Here is a 23,124-nt window from a genome sequence, read left to right as displayed (position 1 = left end):
TTTTTTTTTTTTTTTTTTTTTTTCTCTATGTACGACTTTGATTTGATATTCTAATCATTAAAGTATTTAGTTTTTTCGATTTTGGTTGAGTTGAATTCTTGAAAATAAAAAATTCGGGTTAGTTTATGGATTGACATTTTTTTTAACTGACCCGACCAACCCAAATATAGTAATATATTCCACTTTTACCCTTGTAAATGTTATTATGATTATTAAGAATATTTAATGTTTATAATCGATGTTAGTGATGCATTGTGACTTGTGAATATTTGATATTTAGAGTTTTATGAGATTTTTGTGATTAATGTATGTATTGTGAATAAGTATAATTTATTTAAAATAATTAAAAAAAGGATAATTGACCATCTAACCCAATTAAAAAATAGAGAGTTGAGTTAGATTGGGACGTGAGCTCTATAATTTTGGGTTTGTTCAAAGGATTTCTCGTGCACCCTTATTAGAGGATTTAGAATAAATTCTACCAAATTTTTCTTTTCAATTTTGAAAATCAGAAACTTTTATTCAGAGTGTCGAGCTTGAAAGCTTGAGAATAAGGAAATTATTGTAGTGAATGTTTATATTAATTTTTCAAGTATTGATGGTAACAGCCCGAGTCCGAGTAAGAACGCTAGACTATGATCATTTTCAGCCGAACGGAAAGAATGAGCCTCTCAATACATTATGCGCCCAAGGTTCAAACGAAGAAAGACTTACCTTACCGTAGATACCTAAGAACTATCCGGAAGTGTATTATATATATATTTTAAAAAAAAAAAAAAAAATATAAGAATATTATTGAAAATTTTAAAACTTTAATATTCAAATACAAAATTTATATATTTTTATTAATTTAAACTGATTTTGATTGTCCTTTAATGCCTATGATCACGCGCCACGGTGCACGTGTGGGACAGATATGGATAAAAGTGTTCAATGAACCGATGTAACGACTGGTAGTTGAGTTACTAATCCAACAGCTGGACGCCACGTATTCTTACTCTTCTATGACCCACGCGCCTCAAGTCTCGTGGATCCCATCTTACCTCCAAACAAACAATCACATCAATTTGCATAAAACAATATTATCCAAATAAAAAATAAAATAATCATTATAATAATAAATAACATTCCAATAGTAGCGATCAATTCATTCTTATAAACTCGATATCGGTTACTATTTTTTAATTGAAAATTGAAAAATAAAATTATTTTTTATATTTTAAAATTAAATTATATTAATTTAATATATATTATCGAAACACAAATGGATATTGTTGGAATAATACATTATTTAAACCAAACATGTTAATCTAAGGTTGTTAGACGTCGTTAACAACTAGAAAAATAAATTAATTTACAAAATGAAAAAATGGCGTATAAATGTAATCACGAGCAACACTTCTTGAATAAACAGGACTATGACTCTATACATCTATATTTTTAGAGGTCTAGTGATTTTTTGACTATCCAGTAACACGTTTTTAAAATAATTTATATAATAATATTTGTTTTTGTGTTTAATTATCAAAATAAAATATCTCTTTACCTAAAAAAAAATGGATTATTATATTTACAATTAAAATTTTCCTTTTTAATCCGTTGATTAAAAATAATAATAATAATTGGATCTATTACTTTTAGTCCATTTGATGGGTTACAAGCCCATCAAAGCTCAAATGGCAGGCCCAACGGGCCTAAATATATTGCACGCTCAAGTCCATCGCTAGCAAATATTGTCTACTTTAGCCCATATTATTGTCAGCCTTGTGATTCTAAAATGCGTCTACTAAAAAAAGATATCTACATAGTTGTAAGGAATATTCTGTTTTCTTCTCCAACCAATATGGGATCTCACAATCCATCCACTTGGGAGCCAGTATTTTCGCCCGCACACCGCTCAGTATCTAGCTCTGATACCATTTGTAATGGTTCAAGCCCCTAACCTACTACATATTACCGTCAGTCTCACGATTTTGAAGTGTGTCTACTAAAGAGAGGGTTCCACACCCGTATAAAAAATGTTTCATTCCTCTCTCTTAATTTAATTTAATTATAATTAGAAAATACGTAAGAAAAGAAAAAGTGTAATATTTAGTGAATATTTAATTATTGTTATATAAAAATAATTACATACAAATATACCAAACAAAAATTTATTTTATTCATTGGATTAATTACCTTAAACGTAAGGAGTTATGGCTTTCGGTGGTCGGTCATAAAATGTTTTGTCCATCAATTTCCGTAATTAATAATTAATGTTGGATTAAAACGGTCAACTTTCCAATTAAAATTTAAAAAAAATAAAATTAAAATAATCCAATAATTGAGTAACGGCAACACGTCCGCACTTTGTTTGTGGTCTTTAATGATCTTGTCCCCTCGATGAAGGAATAGCCGTTATTTCTTCATTTCTTATGGATAATGTTTTTGAACGTTTCTATTTCTATTCCTTTATAATTTCAAATTTTTTTTTTTTTCATACCAATAGATATTGTCCGTTTTGACCTGTTATGTATCGCCGTCAGCCTCACGATTTTAAAACGCATCTACTAAGAAGAAGTTTCCTGTTACGTATCGCCGTCAGCTTCACGATTTTAAAACGCATCTACTAAGAAGAGGTTTCCACACAAAAAAATGTTTCATTCCTTTATACAGAGGATTTGAATTGGTCAAACAATCCGATTGAGTCTCGATTTAGAATAAATGGGTGTGAGATCGAGAATGAGAATAATTTTCCTTCTCGATTATTCCTATGATTGTCGTATAAAATCTGTGTTTATTATGAAGTGGGTCCCACAAATAACAAGAATTTTCTCGTTTCCTTTTTTTTTTGTCTCGATTGTTCAAATCTGAGTAGCTATACGTCTTTTTTCATTCGTCTCTAAGCTTTTTTAGGTTCTATATCTCCGTTTTTCTTACTTCACATTTGAGACATTAAAATTTTTAGTGGTTTTCCTTCGAGATTCATATGCATTATTATAGTTCAAAAGCGACGGTTCTATTCTCCACACTACAATGATTCATGTATTTTCGATAATAAAAAGTTAAAGAACGGGAAAATGAGGTTTCTTGTGATGTTATGTGATGTACCTTCAAGAGAGGTAGCTTCTCGGGACGATGGTTATAAACCAAATTAATAATAATAAAAAAAATTATAGAGACAAAATTTCAAATAAATTACATATATTTTTTAATTTTTTAATTTTAAGATGAATTTGAATTTTCATAATTTATTTAGAATCTGTTTCGATTATATTCATCCAATTAAATATAATTTAAAAAGTCAATGTAATATGAATTTTTTCAAAGAAATGTTGAAGGTCAATATTAAAATTTATTGTTAAATAATACATATAAAGGAGGACTTTTTTAGGGAAATAAAATAAAATAAACAACTATGTAAATAAATTTTTTAAATATTGAAAATAGGATAAGATTTTTGATAATGAAAGGGATCTATTGATGTGACAAATCTTAATGGAAAATAATATTTCTTTATTTCTTTATTCACTATACTTTTCTAAAAATATATAAAGTTTTAATAATATTATTTTTTAATTATAAAAAAATTGAAAAATAGTCTTAAAATTTTTTAATTTTTTTTAAAGTTAATATTTTGTTTTAAAATATTAATGAATTTTTTTAAAAAAATAATATTAAGGAGAGAGATAATTTATAAAATATTATTAAAAGTTTAAGGGTATTTTTGAATTTCCATTTAAAATTATTATTTTTTTTAAATTTTAAGAATATCATTGAAATATCTGCTTAAATGACCATTTTTAAAAAATACAGAGATAAAAATGAATAATTTAAAAGTATAGGGACTAAATTGAAATCTAAGTCCCGCGCCATTAATTTTATTATTATTATTATCATTATTATATTTATTTTTTGGTGAATTGTGACCAAGATAATATAAAATGGCATAAGGTCCAACCACACACATGGACAAGCAAGGGCATGTGAAATGTTGGACAATATTCCAAACCCCATTATTAGTTCTACCAATAAATTTCATTTTATTTTATTTATTTTATTTTTTTATTAAAAAAAATGTTTTCAACTTAAATTTGTTTGTATTTTAGAATTTTTTTAATCATTAAAATATGATATTAATTTCAATTTATAACTCCGAGTCTTAAAAGTACGGATCCGTTACTTAAAAACAAGACTCTTTTTAATTAAAAAAAGTCAAACATATTTTAAAAGACGACTCAGCTTCCTTAATGGTACACTACCTCGTGTCTACCTTCTTTGAGGCCCAACATCTTTACTAGTACACCGTCTCGTGTCTACCTCATTTTGGAGCTCAGCGTTCTTATTAGCACTTCCCGACTTTAAAACGCATATGATAGGAAAAAGTTTCCACACCCTTATAAACCGTATTTTGTTCTCCTCTCCAACGAATGTGGGATATCACACTTCTATATTGGGATAAGATATGCATACAAAAATATAACAAAAAATAAATAAAAATTATGTGATCGATTTTATTATGAGATCCCACATCGATTGGAGAGAGAAATGAAATATTTCTCATAAGAGTGTAGAAATCTCTCCTTATAGCAGACATGACTTAAAATTGTGAGGCTAATGAAGATACGTAACAAGTCAAAGCAGACAATATTAGTAGTAGCCTTAGACGGTTACAAATGGTATCAAAGTCAAACACTAGGCGGTGTGCCAGTAAGGACGTTGGGCTTATAAGAGTAGATTTATTTTTAAAGTGGAGTCACTTGCTCGTGACTTACCCCTAGATCAAGATCATCTAGCTCAATCTCAATCGATACACAGATATTAACTACTCACCCTATATAGTGTTTTTATGGACTGTCTATAATAACTTAAAATAGCGCTGATTCCTTATAAGAAACCAAATAATAATAATAAGGTCATATGGTAGGATGACTTTGATAACTCCCGGTTATTTTGGTAGAAAATTACCTAAGCACGTAACACATTTAAAACGTGCTTGATGAGACACCTAAGCATTTTTTCAAAAATTAAATTATGACCTCATTATTTTTCTTCTAAACTCGTAATAATAAATTATATTTTTTTTTACTAGAATTGATAAAATTAAATTCTGACCGAACAAAATCCTAAATCAATCATAATTGAACCAAACCGAACCAAATCAATTAAAATTAATAATATAAGTCCAAAATTAAATACTATAATATATCAATTAAAATGACATAAGACTTTTTCTATAGTTTTACCCAAAAAAAACATAAATTTTAATATATTTATATTATTTTTAGTCAAGATATTGAGCATTTTGTCTTGGTCAAACATTTTTCGGGATTCAATTTTATTCGGTTGACGAATAATTCACCTTCAAGAATTATGAGAAATGAATCTCGGATCATATACGTTACCTAAAAATAATCTATAAAGTCAAAGTCGGAATGGTAACCCATCCTAATTTGCAATCTCCATCTGGGTTTTTATTTTTATAATTAATGCATTTTTTAAATTAGGTTAACGAGGATGACCAAAGATAAATAGTTAATCTGTGTCCCGAATGAGGGAAGTCATTTGATATATGCTCTTAAAGTTAGATGTTTATCTCACAATATCCGTTTCATATTCTAGAATTAAAAAAATTATGGTCGTCGTTTGACATTTTCTTAAAAAAAATAAAAATAAATAAATAACATTTAAAAAAAATTACCTAATTTATACCAAAATTATTTTGAGAAATAAATTACATATTTTGAAAAAGGAAAAAAAAGTTGGTGAGAGCTATAAATTCTTTAAACTTAAGATACAAGAAATACACAATTATTTATTTATTTAAATATAGTTTATTATTTATTTATTGGTTTCTTTGATTTATTTAAGAAGGTATGACACAATTTTTAAAAATGAAATAGTTATCAACGAACCTTCATGTTATAAATATTCATCGACAATCACACGAACGTAGGATCATTGGTTTGAATCGCTCCGCTCACATATTGTTGAGCTGAAATCCACAACCACAAAATAAATAATAAGTGAGATAAAGAGATTTGAACCGCTCATCTTTTAGTCGAGCACACACGTGATTTGATTGTCACGTGCTCAAGATTAGCATGCTATAGGTGAACTGTTTAGAGTACTCAAAACTCAAACCGTATATATAGTTAAGAGATTAATATTAAAAAAAAAAAACAAAATATAGAAGGTAAAACTTCACCCGACTTGATACCTAGAACATCGACTTATTATCTCTACCGACTTATTAACCCTGGCTTCATAACTTAATTAAGCGCCGGACGCCCACAAAATTTGGTCCATGGTTTGGTAATTTTGGGTAGTTTTTCTTAAATCCACCATTTATTCTCTTTAATTTATCATTTATTATTGTACTTTTTTTTTTTTTTGTTAGTAAATGTTAGAATTGGTTAACGAATAATTAAAAATATGAAAAAATAATGGATAAAGTCGAAAAATATTAAAATATACCGAACTAAATTAAAAATTTTAACATAAAGTTAAAAAATTCCATTTTTGTCCTTGTACGTTGGGTTCGATTCCATCGGGTTTTTATACAAAATTTAAAAATTATTTTAAAGATTTATTAAAAATATTAAGACCAAATTTAAATGATTGGAAAATACCAAAATATTATGTAATATTGAATTAGATATTAATTATTATATAAAAGATCGAGTCCGTAATTGTTTTATTAAAAAAATTAAAAACATTTTGAAAATAAAATTGAGATGTAAAATGTTATGCAATCATTAACATATTTTATTAATGAAAAATAAAGGGCAAAGGAGGAATTATAGAAACAAATGGAGGGCAAAATGGGAACAAAAGTTTTTTTAAAAAATTAATATATATATGGTAAAGATGGGTATATAATGTATTAAATTGTGCATTATTAACGTTAATTTTCAAGCATAATTAATTAAAATAATTAGCTTAATCACATAATTAAGAGTGAAGAAAGGAATATTCGGCGAAGGCCACGGTCACGGGCCATGGGGTCCCTTTCAGTTTCCTTTTTAACTCGCTCATGATTTCCACTTTCTTCCTCTCCCACTGTTCTTTCAATTCTCTTTATAATCGTGTTTTTGATTTGGCGCTCTATCTTCCACTCACTTTAATCCAAATGCCACTTCCATTTGCTCCGTTGGAAAAATCGACGGCAAATTCGTAGCCAAGTTTGTTGTTCTTCCTCCAATTTTCCGCCCTTTCATCGATATCTAAAACCCTCTCATAATCTCTAAATCTCGATTCGATCGCTACGTATTGATTTTCTCGAGTTTTTTGGGATTTTCGGTCAATACTTTGCCGGTAAGTTGTATTTTCTTCTGGGTTGTTCTTGTTTTGTGGGTTTTTCTACGTGGATTGGTGTGTTTTTGATGGGAGAGATATAAAATTTGATGGAATTTTTGGTTTTTTGATGATTCGATTTGGTTTCTTTATCGGGTTTGACATGATTTTCTGATTTTCATGGAATGGAATGCATGTAGCGTACTATGGATCTCTTACTGGTTTTGATTATCTTTCATGCACATCCTATTGGTTATTGAGATTTGGATAGCTTTTGGTGGAATTATTCATAGAACCTTTAGTTTAAACTCTGTTTTTGTTAAGAAATCAAGTCATTTCCTAGCTCTGAGAATTGAAATCAAACAATTTGCTATTGCTGTTCATTATGTTGTTCTTTTTGACTTTCTTTTATGCTGATTTGCTCATGGATTTGCGTGTTGTTCTTGTATCTGGGTCTGTATTTGTAGTGAAGGTTAAGATGGTTTTGATAAAATATTGTAGTGAAGCCAAGGAGCTGCTCTGCCATTGCTTTTGTGAATGGGTTGTATTCAGTCTAAAGGAAGCAAACAATTTCCTGGATATGAAGATCCTATATACCTTGCTTCACAAACTGCGTGTAAGTTGTGCTTTGTTTATGGTCTCTGAGTTTTGACTCTCATATATTATTCATAATGCTTCTTGATTCAACAGTTAGTGTTAGTGAAGTTGAAGCATTGTTTGAGCTGTATAAGAGCATTAGCAGTTCTGTCATAGATGATGGTTTGATAAACAAGGTATTTGTTTCTGTCACGACGAACCGAACGGGGTTATCCGTTACTTGGTGTGTGTTTTTCGTACATTTCAATCATGAAAGGTATTTGAATGCACATTGTTTGGGTAATTGTTATGCAGGAAGAATTTCAGTTGGCCATTTTCAAGAACAGAAAGAAGGAAAATCTGTTTGCGAATCGGGTAAAACTCTCGAAATCACCGTTCAAAAGTGTCAGCTAGTCATCTCCATTGGATTAAATTTGAACATTGCAATACGGTTTCTAGTAATATTTTTGTAACAGCCCAAACCTCCACTAGCGAATGTTGTCCTCTTTGAACTTTCCCTTCTAGGCTTCCCATCAAGGTTTTAAAACGTGTCTGCTAGGGAGAGGTTTCCACACCCTTATAACGAATGTTTCGTTCCCCACTCTAACCAATGTGGGATCTCACAATCCATCCCCTTGGGGGTCCATCGTCCTTGCTGGTACACCCCCCAGTGTCTGGCTTCGATACCATTTGTGACAGCCCACTCTGCTAGGGATGTTTCCACACCTTTATAAGAAATGTTTTGTTCCCTACTCTAATTGATGTGGGATCTCACAATCCACCCCCTTGGGGCCCAGCGTCCTCGCTGGCACACTGCCCGACGTCTGGTATCTAGCTCTGATACCATTTGTAACAGCCCAAGTTCACTGCTAGCAGATATTGTTTTCTTTGGACTTTCTCTTCCAGGCTTCCCCTTAAGGTTTTAAAACTCATTTGCTAGGGAGAAGTTTTCACACTCTTATAACGAATGTTTTGTTCCCCATTCTAACCGATGTGAGATCTCACAATTTTTGGTAGTGATGACTTATGGTTCCATGTTATTGATATACATTCCCATTTGTTTAAATCAACCTGTCTTATTAGCATATTTTAAGGTTGGATCCTTTTTGCTTGCAGCTCTTTGATCTATTTGATGTTCAGCAGAAAGGGTTCATTGATTTTGGTGACTTTGTAAGATCATTAAATGTCTTTCATCCTAATGCTCCTCAGGAAGTCAAGATTGAGTGTAAGTGTGCAGCATATGACATAATACATGATTTCTTTTATTGATTTACATGTGGCTGATGCTTGTTGTTTATTTAATTTACAGTTTCGTTTAAGCTTTACGATTTGGATAACACCGGATTCATCGAGCGACAAGAGGTATGTTTTCAATGGTTCAGCTCGAATCACATCAATATTGCAAGTAACACTAAAAACATAGACAAATTGTCCTCCATTTGAATTAGATCCGTTCAAGGATAGAAAACGTTTTCAATGTTTTAAAGTCACTTGAAAATAACTCAACTAGTTAAGATATATACCATTGACGGTCATAGGTTCGAATCATCCAAAAAATAAAGATATGTGTGTGGTGTCACGGTCATGCTCGTTCAGGGCGTGTTCCACTGTTCTTCCCATTCATTTAGTTTCATCTGTTGGCTGCTAAGAGCTTTCTGATTTATTGACTGTGGTAGGTGAAGCAAATGCTAATTGCTCTTCTCTGTGAATCTGAGATGAAGTTAGCTGATGAAACAATAGAGATAATACTTGATAAGGTGAGCTACCTTAAAACCTTTGGATTACTAGTTTTCAGGGACTTGAAACATATTATCAAACAATTGTGGGGTCAATCTGTGAAAGAAAAATAGAGTTAGGGAATGATCTGAAATAGTTTTGACTGGTTCTAATGCTCTTCACAACTTATCATTGTGAGGAATAATAATTGCAAACTACACCCCTACGATGTTTCTATTTTCAAATCACACCGCACCATGTTTTAGAATTGGTTTCAAGCCAGTAGAGTGACAATCAAGAACACGATACCGAGTATCGTGTCGCAGTCACCTTTAAATCTCATGGAATATCTTTTTGTTTTTGTTTTCGATATATGTGGATAGACTTTCTTGGAGGCTGATGTGAACCAAGATGGGAAGATAGACAAGATTGAATGGAAAAATTTTGTTTCTAAGAATCCATCATTGTTGAAAGTGATGACCCTTCCATACTTGAGGTAAGGAATAAGCATATGAACATGAATAAATAGATAGTAGCTTTCAAGTTCTTGACCACCGCGGCTTGTGTTTTGGCTTTGGTTTGGGCAGAGACATAACCACCACCTTCCCAAGTTTTGTGTTCAATTCTGAGGTGGATGAGATAGCCACATGAGAGAGAGATAGCCATATGAAGAAGCCATTGTGTTCTTGGGAAGAAATGGGCGTTTTGAAGGAAGGAAAAGAAGAGGAAAAGTAAAAAGGAAAAATGAGTTTTTGCTCTTCCCTTCCCGTTCACCACATAAGTGTAGTTTGACCAATATTGGTCTCTTTGCACTATTGAATTGTAAATCTTCATTGAGAATTTTTGTGGCTTTTCATTTGGCTATGAAGTTTGTACCCAAAAAAAAAAAAAAAAAAAAAAAATCTCATTTCGATCTCGCTACTTTGTATATATGTATTGAAAATATAATTTATATTAAGTGAAATGAGGACGGGGCAGCCTATTTCATTTATCTGATGGGGAAAATTGTTCTCCACTCTAACGGCGAATCCTCTCTCCGTTTGAAATGAGTAAAATGGATATCTCTATGTCTAGCACAAAAGAGCAATCTTAGTTGTAATATATATATTCAACACACGATTATGTTTTTTTTTTTTTTTTTTTGAAGATATATCTTTTAGTCCATCACTCATCACCTTGAGCCAACTATAGGAATAGTTCATATATTGTAAAATGGTTGGAAGTGTTAGACGAACACGACTCTCTACAATGGTATGATATTGTCCACTTTGAGCATAAGCTCTCATGACTTTGCTTTGAGCTTTTCAAAAGGCCTCACCCCAATGGAGTTAGTGGAGTTAGTATTCCTCTCATGACTTTGCTTTGGGTTTTCCAAAATGCCTCACTCCAATCACCCCAATGGAGTTAGTATTCCTCACTTATAAACACATGATCATTCTTTAATTAGCGATGTGGGACTTTTACTTTTATCATCCAACAGGAAGCTTTATATAATATATTATGTCTGTGGTTCGGCCATTATTTCTAACCATTTTATTAAATTAGTTAACTTTGTTAGTTTATTAAATTATTAAAATAATTTTAACCAATTAAATTTTATTTAATTTTTTGCTTTAAATTTTAGCAACAATAAATTATTTAATAAAATTGTACAAGCGAGAATAATTTAATAATAATAATAATAATAATTTCACCGCTCAAAAGAGTAACAATAATCGGAGCATTGAATGTGCTCTACATTTTCACGGCGGCGAGGAAAGAGGATGGAAACGGCAACGATGGAGACGACGGAGAAAGCGGCTGAGGGATTGAATTGCGAAGCCATGGATTGCTTGTCGGAAAGGCTTTCGTTGCCAGGTAGAATCTTTACTGCCACGAATCCGTCTCAACGCAAGGCCATTCTGCTTGACCTTCTTTCTCGCGATGTCGCCGTGTTTCTTGGCCTCTCTATAACTCTGGATTTTTGCAACTTCTGGTATGGATTTCCCCCAAAGGTAAAAGCGCCCTTAGCTTGATTGATCGAATTTGAAGGATAAATTTTGAGAGATTTGAATGAGTGGTTTTAATATGGTGAGGAGATTTAATGGAAATTATCTGAATGCTGTGCCCTATTGTTCTGTTTCATAATCATTTAGCTTTTGGAAATTAAGTTTATAAACGCTACTTCCATACATTCCATGAGTTTTTTTTTTTTTGGTAATTATTTTGATTTTTATCCTTGGATGCTGCCTTGTTCTGTTCATTTAAATATTTTTATGTTTGTTGCTCTTCCAACTTTGATTGATGTAGAGCGTTATGGATCACAGTTGATATCCATTGAGCTCCATGAGTTTGGTGCTCTGAAGGATGATTATGAGATGAATTGGGCACATTAGATGAACTACACTTTAGGTCAGTTATTGTGAAGAATAGGATATTTGCATATCTGAATAAACTGATATGTGATGGCATGTACTTCTCGGATATGCAATGAGGGGGAGAGAGCCATTTTTCATCATGAATACTTGGGGAAGTTTCAGGATCCAAGTGGGAGAGGAATGGCAGGACCACGGGGAGCGATGGTCTGAGGCTCTGATGAGGAGATCAGAGGAAGCAATGTTGGTTGCTAAGATCAGAGTAGAGCAACGTAGGTGTGAGATCCCGCATCGGTTGGAGAGAAGAACGATGAATTCCTTATAAGGGTGTGGAAACCTCTCCCTAGTAGAGACGTTTTAAAAACAGTGAAGCTGACGACGATACGTAACAAGCCGAGATAAATAAGCTAGCTAATGGAGCTCATACCATTGATAGGTAATGATATTTGACTCTTTCATTTGTTGGTAACCAGGGCCATGGATGAACAGACAATAAAATAGTCAAGCTGTCTAGGGTGGGTCTGCTAGGGAGAGGTTTTTACACCCTTACAAAGACCTTTGTCCTCCTCTTCCACTGATGTGAGATCTCACAATCCACCCCTCTTCGAGGTCTAGTGTCCTCGCTAGCGCTCGTTCTTCTCTCCAATTGATGTGTGATCTCACAATCTACCTCCCTTCGGCGCCCAACGTCCTTGCTGGCACATCGTCCGGTGTTCACCCTCTTCAGGGCTCAACGTCTTCGCTGGCACGCTACCCTGCCAAGAAGGGTGGATTGTGAGATCCCATATCAGTTGGAGAGGGAAACAAAACATTCTTTATAAGGGTGTGTAAACCTCTCCCTAGCAGACACGTCTTAAAAACCTTGAGGGAAAACTTAAAGAAAACAATATTTTCTAGCAGTGGGGACAATTACAAAAATAGAATTTATAGGTCCGGCCTCACCCTCACGGGGAAGACAAAGACAAGCTGAGTAATACACTTTCTAGTTTCTATTAATGGTTCTCATCTATGATGCCAAATACTAAATATTGGGAAATTTTGTTAGCATAATAAGATGATTCTTTCAATTGCTTAATGTTTTTTCACCACATGCTACCTTTTGTTTTATTCTTATTTCAAACTCTCAGCTCTTATTCAGATCACGAAACTGGAAAGAAACGAGATGATGCAAGTGCGAACAAGCTGATGATGATCCATGATGAGATGATGAATGCAATTAAAAGACTCGGCTGAACGATGTCGTAATCCTGGTAAGATTAAAAAATGATCTCTGTGCTAACTTTTAATGGCAAGGGTAGATTCTTCGATGAGTATGGGGATATAATTGTGTGCCACACTCCATGAGTTTGGTATTAGCTTTTTGCAGTTCCTTAAGCTTTTGTTTCTCACAGAAGAAAAGAAGTTACTCAAATGGATAGGAAATTGGGTTCCTGGTATTGGCATCTGCCTCAACTGAAACCTTGTAAGTTCTACTCATGTTCTTTCTGTCTGATGAATATTTTTCCGTTTTTCAACTTAGTTTCTGAATGTGTGAATATTGAGCGGTAGAAGTATGGAGATTTGTACGTACATCTGATTTCGAAGTCGAAAAAAAATGTGCCTTAACTTGTTAAGCTATTAAGCTATTTTTACTAGAGATGTTCATTTTACTTGTGGGACTAGAAGGGGCAAGGGAATTTCCTGTTTAGACGAGAATGAGGAAGGGAATGAGAAACTTTTTTTTATGCATTAGATTTTTTTTTTTTTAATGGTTAAAGACTATTATGTAATATTAACATTTGAATTTTTAAAAATTACTTTTCGGGCCGTTTGAATATGAAATATATTGATTTATTTGAATTTTTTCAATAAAAATTATATTGAAAAAAATGAAAACTTTAAAATAACTATTTTTATAAAAGAATAATAAACAAAAAAAAAAAAAAATTATTTGCTGTGAGATTTGATTCTCGCAAATTAACGTGTATTCAATCTAAATTTTGCAGGGATAAAGATAGCGAAGGCTTCCTTATCTTTGTCTTCGTCCCGACTTGTAGACATCTCTAATTTTTTATTCCATTTGAAATCAGCTAAATAAATTTATTCTTCTTCTTCAAAAATCACATCAAAGTAGTGAGAAAAATTATCACGTGATTCTTTCTAAATATGCAGAAGACAAGCGGATGAAAAGTCACAAAGCTCTATGAAAGGTCTTGAAGTTAGATCCTCGGGACTGAATATTCGGGACTGAATATTACCCAAAGCTTCATGAAAGGTCTTTTGAAGTTAGATCCTCGGGACCGAATATTACTCAAAGCTCCATGAAAGGTCTTGAAGTTAGATCCTAGGGACCGAATATTACCCAAAGCTCCATGAAAGGTCTTGAACTTAGATCCTAGGGATCGAATATTACCCGTCTCCCATTTATAGATGACATACACTCCTTTTTTATCCTACAAAAGGGGAGAATGAATAAATTCTTTTTTTTGTAGTTCATTCTTTTGAGAGAGAGAGCATTGGGTCATAATACCAAGTTAGAAGATGACCCAACCCTTCTATCTAACAAACGGACCATATTTGTCGTTCAAGCCACACTTTCTGACCTCCCTAGATGCTAGAGTCCCTTTTTGACTTACTCACAAAGGTTAAGGTCTATCCTTTGGAAAGAGACCACTAGTGGCAACTATAAACATCTTGTTTTTCAACGCTCGTTATCCTATTATTAACCATGATTTGGTCTCCATTGTATTAAACAACAAAGTTGTTAGCTCTCTCGCATTTTATTATTGATACAAAAGTTGGTCACATATTACTTAATAATTGTGATGTTCGAGTAAAAGAAAAGTACAAAGAATGAACAAAAAAAAAAAAAAAAAATATATGCAAATGAAAGTAATATTGAGTAAGACTCAGAAGAATCGAAGTTACTACCTAATCCAACTCGGAGTACTTTTTTTTATTGCTCAATCATAAAAACTTCAAAATTAAGCACGCTTAGCTCATTGTGATCATATGTTCAGTGTCTTCCTATTTTTTTTTTTTTTTTTTTTTAAATATGCGAGTGAAAATAAAACATGCTAAAATGATCCATGTTGGTAATGCGATTATGTGGCACGAGAGGAAGAAGAATATCTAAGTGCTTAATAATATATATATATAAATATACATGAATCAAACCCAATTAATAAAGTTTTCATTTATTTGAATCCAACCAAATCCAACCCATTTCAAGTAAGCTCAAAACCCAACTCAAACGGTACGAATTGGATTGGGTCGATCGAGTTTTTTAGACCATCTAATTTTTTGAACACCTTAATCATTTCCACTTGAAACACGAAATTTCTAACCTATTTGACACGTGTTCCCGTAGGATAAACTTAGTTATCACTTGACTCTCTCACCAAACCCGCTCGATTTAGGGTGTTCAAATTTCCTTAATCTAGTTTTGTCCAAAAGAAAAATGATTTGAAATCATGTGCACTCTCAAAGAAATGACTCATAATCCGAAAGGCATAATAAAAGATATGCAAATATATGATAAAAGCTAAGTCGGCATACCAAGAAAAAAAGAAGTGTAAAATTGAAGCAATGTTGTACAACCATAAATTAATGAATTCTCACTATTTTTGATGTAAATGTAACAAAATCACTCCAAATTTGACTTTAGGGAGCTTTGGTTTTGTCGATAAGATTAAGATTTATTAGTGGATGCTCGAGGAATGAAGAAAGGCTCAAAAGAACGGGAAGATATTGTTTATACCAACAATATGCACGGTCTTTTTCAGTAGCTAAACATGTCTAGTTTGGAGCAATCCTACGAAACACGTAAGTAGAGACAAAACATGCTAAAAAGACTGTCGTTGGTTTTTTGGGAGACAAAGTTGTCATGTCTCGAGGAATGTCAAAGACTAGCAGATATTGTCCTCCTTGGGTTTTCCCTTTCGGGCGTCCCCTTAAGGCTTTAAACGTGTTAGCTAAGGGAATGTTTCCACTCTCTTATAAATGGTGTTTTATTCTCCTCCCCTACCAGTGTGAGACATCACAATCCACCCCCCTTCGGGGCCCAGCGTTCTTACTGGCACATTGCCTCGTGTCTACCCCCTTCGGGGAACAGCGAGAAGGCTGGCACATCGTCCGGTGTCTGGCTTTGATACCATTTGTAACGGCCCAGGTTCATCGCTAGCAGATATTGTCCTCTTTTGGCTTTCCCTTTCGTGCTTCCCCTCAAGACTTACGGGAAGGTTTCCACACCCTTATAAATGGTGTTTTGTTCTCCTCCCCAACCAATGTGAGACATCACATAAAACGTTTTAAAACGCGTCAGGTAGGGAAAGATTTCCACACCCTTACAAGGAATGTTTCGTTCCTCTTTCCAAGGGATATGAGATCTCTAAAATAATCACGTTACTTTTCGTTTCGTCTATTCTTCAAATGTAGTTTCCATTCATCCATGTACCCTTTTTGTAAAAGCCCAAGTCCACCACTGACAGATATTGTTCTCTTTGGGCTTTTCCTCTCACGCTTCTCCTCAAGGGTTTAAAACGCGTGTGCTGGGGAAAGGTTCCCAAATCCTCACAAAGGGTGTTTTGTTATCCTCCCAACCAATGCGGGATATGACACTTTCTTTTCTCGAGTATCAGAAAGTATTATAAACTCATTTATATATATATATATATATATATATATATATATAAAAGTCAATTCAATAATTGAATCCAATCAAAAAAATTAATGTTTAAGCAATTCATCAACATTAATTATTATTGATATTATAATGTAATGTGTCAAATCAAAATAATAATAAAAAAAAACAAATAAATTAGACTGATGAACTAGAATATTCTCAATAATAGAACTAGAAGAACTAAATAAAAAAAAAAATTAATTAATTTTAATAAAAATAATAAAATTAAATGATTGGATAATAAGATAAGGAGAAAGAAGTGGAGATGACAAGGACAATAGTATGGAACAAAATTGGATAAGAATTAGGCTTTCAATTTCTTTTTTTTATTTTATTTTTAAATATCTTTATAAGCCTTTTTATTAAAATATAAAAAAAGAAAAAGAAAAAGGAAAAAGAGAAAATAATAATAATAATAATAAAGTTATCTCAATCTTATTATAAAGCTAAATCAATCTTTTTCCATCTTTCCATATAAAGGGACGTATAAAACCTAACAAATTTAGTATTATTACCAATTTAATTAAAAGTATTTAAATATAGGTTTTGTTTTTTAAAATATAACATTTGGAAGATGAAACTATCACGTTCGGGATGATAATAGATGTCTTCTATACGCCAATGTGAGCACAACTCTACCAGTTAAACTATCGATGTTCGGGTTTAGGATTCAATTTCCTCACTTCATACTGAGTAGTGACATTCGTGAATTGGGCTGGATCGAGTTTGGACATTTTTTAAACCCAACAAAAGTTTCAACTCAAACAACTCTCGTTAAATAATGAACCCAACTGTTAAAGATATTTAGTAATAAATTATAGTTTACCATATATATTATATTTGATATTTTATTATAAGACAAATATCTAATATTTGCCTTATTATCATAGGTATCTTTCCATTTATTACTATTTCCATATCGTTGTAATTTATTTGATTATAAATAAGATAACTTTCACATCATTTAGGTGTGGTGGATTAATCAAACATTCACACCAACTATAATTTTTTTTATTAGATTGATTTGAGTTGTTCCAATTATTTATTATAAATGTAAAGTGTAAATTTGTAAAATATCTATTTATTTATTTTTAAACCTTATGTTTTTAAAAAAATATTATTTAAGAGGTGTTGGAAATAAATAATAAAAATAAAATAATTATATAGCTTAAATTTGGATTATGAAATTAAATAAAAATAAAAGAATGGTATATTTTTTAAATTCTCAATTTAGTTTCTTCCACGAGAAATTATTAAAATTAAAATATTTTTCGTCAATAATATTTATTATTATAAAAAATAAAATTAATTCCTCCTCCACCAAAATTCAAAATGTTTAATTAATAAACTTTATTTATTTCTAGTGGGATAATGTCTAGGTAGCATCATGCATGTATTAATATATTTATATTACTAAAATAATAATTTAATTATACAACAAATTTTAATGGTTAAATTTTCATTTCAGGTTTCCGACACGAGCTCATAGTCACGTGTTTCTAAAAGTTTTCGGTGGGCTTATTAATTCAAATAGAGTTTGCAACCTCGCACAATCCAATTCAATTTTTTTTAAAAAAATATTTTAAAAAATCATAATTATCACGTTTCATTAATAACTAAAATGTGATGAAATTCAAATATCAAACCTTCACGAGTCACAACATTAATATTGGTTCAAACGTAAAATATTCTTAATTTTTGTAGTAATTTTAAAAAGTAAGGTAGGGAAGACTGAATTGTAACTCTATTTTTAAGTTGGTTTAGTTGACTAACGGTTGCATGTTGTGTTCTTTGACAAAACTGCTAAATGTCAACTTACAAGGAATTTTTCAATTTTTAAAAAAATTCCATCCAAACACCAAAAAAAAAAAAAAAAAAAATCTGATTTTTTTTTAATGTAAATTAATTTTAAATGTATTAAATATCTATTCAATGCAAAATTAAAATTTGTATAAAATTTTGAAGTATAAGTTGTAATTTAATGAAAAAAGAAAAACCATAAAGGGAAATGGCATTTTCAGTAATTACAAAAAAGGTCACTGTTCTTGCATCATCTGGTTTCGTCTTCTAGTTCTTTTGCAGATACAAAACCAGCGATACCATTTCATACAAAATTTGCAGAAACTTTTGCAGTTATTTGGATCGATCTCATTCCCACAGAATCGATGGAGGTAAGAAGAAGCCGTAGCCAACAAAACCAGAGGCTTTGATTCCTGTAATATTATACCCTTCTTCAATCATTGAACCAAGCCGTATCCGTTTCTGAATTCTCGTTCATGAAGAATCCACTTCGGTTTGCCCGTCTATGGCGTTTTCAAAGCTTTTCCCTGAGTTCTACGAAGGATTTTCCATGACCCAAACCACTTCTCTGCTATTGCGATTTCCGTCTTTCCCTTTCGTTACGAAATCACTGGCTTCTCAAATCTTCCGCCATTTTCGTTGTCGCGAGTTGCTTCGAGTTCACTCGCGATTAATCCTCCTCCTCTCTTTGCCGTTCATTTACTTCTTTCTTTCGAATCCTCGCCGTTCTGTTGTTCTCAAGTTGTTTGTCGTACTTTTCTTCTCCATCGCGGCTTTGATTTTTCTCAATCTTGCAGTCCCTCGTTTCCCTTCTTTGATTCGTTTGTTTCTTGTTCGATCGTCTTCAATTAACGCGTTCTCATCTTCTGCTGCGACGAAGGCTGTTTCCAATGTTCGTTGGTCGATAGGGTCGAACCCCAAATCGGAGAAACGGTTGATGTCGGGTTCTTGGGTGAAAGTTTACAGTAATGGCGACGTTTACGAGGGGGAATTTCATCAAGGGAGGTGCTCGGGTAGTGGGGTTTATCACTACCATATGAGTGGAAGATATGAAGGCGATTGGATTGATGAGAAGTATGATGGGTATGGCGTAGAGACATGGGCGAAAGGGAGTAGGTACCGTGGTCAGTACAGACAAGGCTTGAGGAATGGAATTGGGATTTACAGATTCTACACAGGGGATGTCTATGCTGGGGAGTGGTCTAATGGCCAGTGCCATGGTTCTGGAGTTCATACTTGTCAAGATGGGAGCCGCTATGTTGGGGAGTTCAAGTGGGGTGTCAAACATGGATTGGGTCACTACCATTATAGGTAATTTCCTTGAAGTTTTGGATCTTGAGAATCATTCTGTGATTATTTTATATGTGTTCTTGTTGGATATCTGCATTTTGCTCATTTGGAGATGGTTATCTCTGTTTCTCCTATTTGATGATGGGGTGTGGGAGTGGCTAATGTTTGTTATCATTATCAAAGTGTTTCTAGCTTGTTGTTTATGAGTTTATGTCTTGGTTTTGTTTTGTTTTGTTTTCCTTTTTAGCTTAATTATTCAGATGCATTCAAAGCAGAACTTATTAGGAAACTGTGGTAGATCTTTTCCATCTAAGAAGTAAGAACTTCTCCTTTGATTGTCCAAATTCACTTGTCTAATTGTGAATTGTGATTTCATCTCTTGAAAAGGGAAGATCATGTTATATTATTATTTTCCTCATGAGTTATCTCTCTTCTCTAGCTTGAAAATAGTTTCTGGAATCATCAATCTAACAGCCCAAGCCCACTGCTAATAGATATTGTCCTCTTTGGACTTTTCCTTTCGGGCTTTCCCTCAAGGTTTTTAAAACGCGTCTCCTAGGGAGAGGTTTCCACACCCTTCTAAAGAATGTTTCGTTCTCCTCTCAAACCGATGTGGAATCTCACAATCACCCCCTTTGGGGCACAGTGTCCTCGTTAGTACTCGTTCCTCACCAATCGATGTGGGATCTCACAATTCACTCCCTTTCGGGGCCCAACGTCCTCGTTGACACACTGTCGAGTATCCACTTCCCTTTGGAGCTCAGCGTCCTCGTTGGCACACCACCCGGTGTCTGGCTATGATACCATTTGTAACAGCCCAAGCCCACCGCTAACAGATATTGTGAGACCTCATATCGATTGGAGAGGGGAACAAGTTCTAGCGTAGACGCTGGGCCCCGAAGAGGGGTGGATTGTGAGATCCCACATCAGTTGGGGAGGAGAATGAAACATTCTTTGTACGAGTGTGGAAACCTTTTCTTAGCCGACGCATTTTAAAAACCTTGAAAGAAAGCCCAAAGAGAACAATATTTACTAATAGTGGGCTTTGATTATTGCGAAAGTAGTTGGGTATTCATCTCTTGAGTTTTTACTCAAAGAAGAGTTCAATAATACTGTTCTTGTATGGATTGTGAATCTGTCTCTTGAATAGATGAACTTATACTTCTTTTTTCTTAAGGAGATTTATTATTTGGTGTTGTCTTGTACATTGTTTTCCAATGTCAATGTGAATCATTAGATTTATCCCAAAAGGAGGGAACAAACTGCTGCCTGTTTCTTACCAACTTCTCAGTTACTCTGTGCTATTTAAGTCAGATTTTAAAAAAACACCTATCAGGTTTAGTCGAAAAGTAATAACAGATTCTACTTGAGATGCCTCCAGTGGTTTATGATCCGATTTCCTAGAACTTTGAACTTACAAGGGGTTGATGACTGTTATAATATCTCACAATGCAGAAACGGAGATACGTACGCAGGAGAGTATTTTGCAGACAAGATGCACGGCTTTGGAGTTTATCGGTTTGGCAATGGACATCGTTACGAGGGAGCTTGGCACGAAGGAAATAGGCAAGGGCTTGGTATGTACACTTTTAGGAATGGAGAGAGACAGTCTGGTCATTGGCAAAATGGTGTTCTTGATGTGCCCAGTCTTGAAAGTAGCCATCCAGGGTCTTCTTATGCTGTCAGTCATGCTAAGGTTCTCGCTGCAGTTCAGGTAAAGTCTTTATTGTTTGTTTTAGTGAAGAATATTGGAACCTAAAGATTCTGATAGAACTCTTTAAGATACCCCTTTGTCTCTAATGTGCTCCCCTATATATATCACACTCAATATCTCAAAATAAGTCCACATAGTAACTAATATGGGGGGCATATATAAAATAGTAATTCACTCGTGTCTCTTGTTCTGTGAGATCCCACATTGGTTGGAGAAGGGAACGAAGCATTCCTTAAAAGGGTGTGGAAAGCTCTCCTTAGCAGACGTGTTTTAAAATTGTGAGGCTGACGACGATATATAACGGGTCAAAGCGGACAATATCTGTTAGTGGTGAGTTTGGACTATTACAAATGGTATTAGAGTTAGACACCGGGTGTGCCAACGAGGACGCTGGGCTCCCAAGGGGGGTGGATTGTGAGATCCCACATCGGTTGGAGAGGGAAACGAAACATTCCTTATAAGGGTGTGGAAACCTCTCCCTAGCAAATGCGTTTTAAAACTGTTTGTGATGGCGATACGTAACTGGCCAAATGGGACAATATTTGTTAGCGGTGGGCTTGGACGGTTACATATTCACTCTTCCTTGCGTGTAAGAGCCTGACCTAAGAGGCCTATCAAATTTATTCTTTCGTTCGGATTTTATAAGAGCCTGACCTATAAATCGACCTTTTTGTTAGTTGACTTTTGATTTTAGTTCATTTCTGATAGCTATGGAAACTAATCTGAAATCCAGTAGACTTAAGAAGTAGTAAGTCTCAAGTGTTGGCGTAGATTCAAAGTGTATGCTACTCTTTTAAACACACTCAAGCCACTACTAACATGATTCATCATTTTATATTCTGATGATACTTCATGATTAGATATAGCCTATGGGTCAAAGAGAAAGCACGATACTTTTCATTCGTTTCAAACTCGATAGTAACGAATGTATACTTAACAATTATGTTAACCGAGTGTCGTCACTGGAGCAGGAAGCAAGGAGAGCTGCAGAGAAAGCATTTGATGCAGGAAGGGTGGACGACAGAGTTAACAAAGCTGTAGCTGCTGCTAATAAAGCAGCAAACGCAGCAAGAGTTGCAGCTGTGAAGGCTGTCCAGAAACAAATGGATCAAGAAACCTACACCAACCCACCAATCTTACTGGTCTGATCTTAAACGTCCTGTATGTAGTGTACGACCTTTCCAGCACGATGCTTTTCCAAAAGGGTAGAAGCCACGGGAAAAGCTGGTAAATGGATGTTCATTTTTGTTCTAAATTCTTTACCCTCCTATTAGGCCCTTACAATTGAAAGGTACCTGCCTGGATCACTTGCACCGCCGTGCAGGACGAACGACCGAACGACCGATAGAGGAGCCAATAGGTTTATTTCCATCTCTCTCTCTCACTCTCTCTCTTATTGTACATAGAATGATTTTGAACCGAAAATGAGAAGACTGCTAGAGTTGAGCTTTTTGTAAGTAATTATATGTATAGCAGTAGAGATGAAGGATGGAACTATGCTTGACAATATTATGTTGTTGTATAGTGAAAATCTGCCTGAGCTCTGGGCTCTATGCCTTCTCCACCTTCTTATGTTTCTGTAGTGTGTTTTGTTTCGACTCCCATTCGAGATCATCTAAGCCATACCTCCCTCGGCCTCGACTTGAATATCCTACAAGTTTTCTTGACACTACCAAATATAATAGTCATCCAATTGTTTCATGAGAATAGTTGAAGTACGTGCAAGTAAATTCTTG

The 23,124-nt window shown here is 33.6% G+C and overlaps 3 protein-coding genes across 17 annotated transcripts; all 3 read left to right on the top strand.

Moving 5' to 3' along the window:
* Nucleotides 1–7,024: 7,024 nt before the first annotated feature.
* LOC111465115 (calcineurin B-like protein 1) lies at nucleotides 7,025–10,443 on the top strand. 2 transcript variants are annotated; one of them, XM_023109414.1, is made up of 9 exons: nucleotides 7,025–7,296; nucleotides 7,782–7,891; nucleotides 7,966–8,048; nucleotides 8,167–8,226; nucleotides 8,968–9,076; nucleotides 9,161–9,213; nucleotides 9,528–9,608; nucleotides 9,951–10,063; nucleotides 10,155–10,443. In XM_023109414.1, the coding sequence occupies exons 2-9, from the start codon at nucleotides 7,813–7,815 to the stop codon at nucleotides 10,216–10,218; spliced, it is 642 nt and encodes a 213-aa protein (XP_022965182.1). In that variant the 5' UTR covers nucleotides 7,025–7,296; nucleotides 7,782–7,812; the 3' UTR covers nucleotides 10,219–10,443. The 2 variants fall into 2 exon arrangements, with proteins under 2 accessions (XP_022965182.1, XP_022965181.1); XM_023109413.1 differs by having other exon boundaries at nucleotides 7,026–7,296; nucleotides 7,777–7,891.
* Nucleotides 10,444–11,284: 841 nt separating this feature from the next.
* LOC111465143 lies at nucleotides 11,285–14,660 on the top strand. 14 transcript variants are annotated; one of them, XR_002714142.1, is made up of 6 exons: nucleotides 11,285–11,561; nucleotides 11,857–12,357; nucleotides 13,060–13,171; nucleotides 13,313–13,383; nucleotides 13,907–13,953; nucleotides 14,073–14,660. XR_002714142.1 is itself a non-coding variant. In XM_023109456.1 (2 exons), the coding sequence occupies exons 1-2, from the start codon at nucleotides 11,295–11,297 to the stop codon at nucleotides 13,152–13,154; spliced, it is 354 nt and encodes a 117-aa protein (XP_022965224.1). In that variant the 5' UTR covers nucleotides 11,287–11,294; the 3' UTR covers nucleotides 13,155–13,432. The 14 variants fall into 14 exon arrangements, 2 of the variants coding, with proteins under 2 accessions (XP_022965224.1, XP_022965225.1); XR_002714143.1 differs by having other exon boundaries at nucleotides 11,286–11,561; nucleotides 11,874–11,958; nucleotides 12,087–12,357; nucleotides 13,060–13,383; XR_002714141.1 differs by having other exon boundaries at nucleotides 11,286–11,561; nucleotides 11,857–11,958; nucleotides 12,087–12,357; nucleotides 13,060–13,383.
* Nucleotides 14,661–18,682: 4,022 nt separating this feature from the next.
* LOC111465038 lies at nucleotides 18,683–22,952 on the top strand. The gene is made up of 3 exons (XM_023109294.1): nucleotides 18,683–19,695; nucleotides 21,130–21,388; nucleotides 22,360–22,952. The coding sequence occupies exons 1-3, from the start codon at nucleotides 18,890–18,892 to the stop codon at nucleotides 22,534–22,536; spliced, it is 1,242 nt and encodes a 413-aa protein (XP_022965062.1). The 5' UTR covers nucleotides 18,683–18,889; the 3' UTR covers nucleotides 22,537–22,952.
* The last annotated feature ends 172 nt before the right edge of the window (nucleotides 22,953–23,124 follow it).

This window comes from Cucurbita maxima, unplaced genomic scaffold (genome assembly GCF_002738345.1).
Source record: "Cucurbita maxima cultivar Rimu unplaced genomic scaffold, Cmax_1.0 Cma_Scf00028, whole genome shotgun sequence".
In the NCBI taxonomy this organism is placed as follows: domain Eukaryota; kingdom Viridiplantae; phylum Streptophyta; class Magnoliopsida; order Cucurbitales; family Cucurbitaceae; genus Cucurbita; species Cucurbita maxima.
The sequence above is the reverse complement of the archived record's forward strand: the minus strand, read 5'-3'. Positions and strand labels throughout refer to the sequence as shown.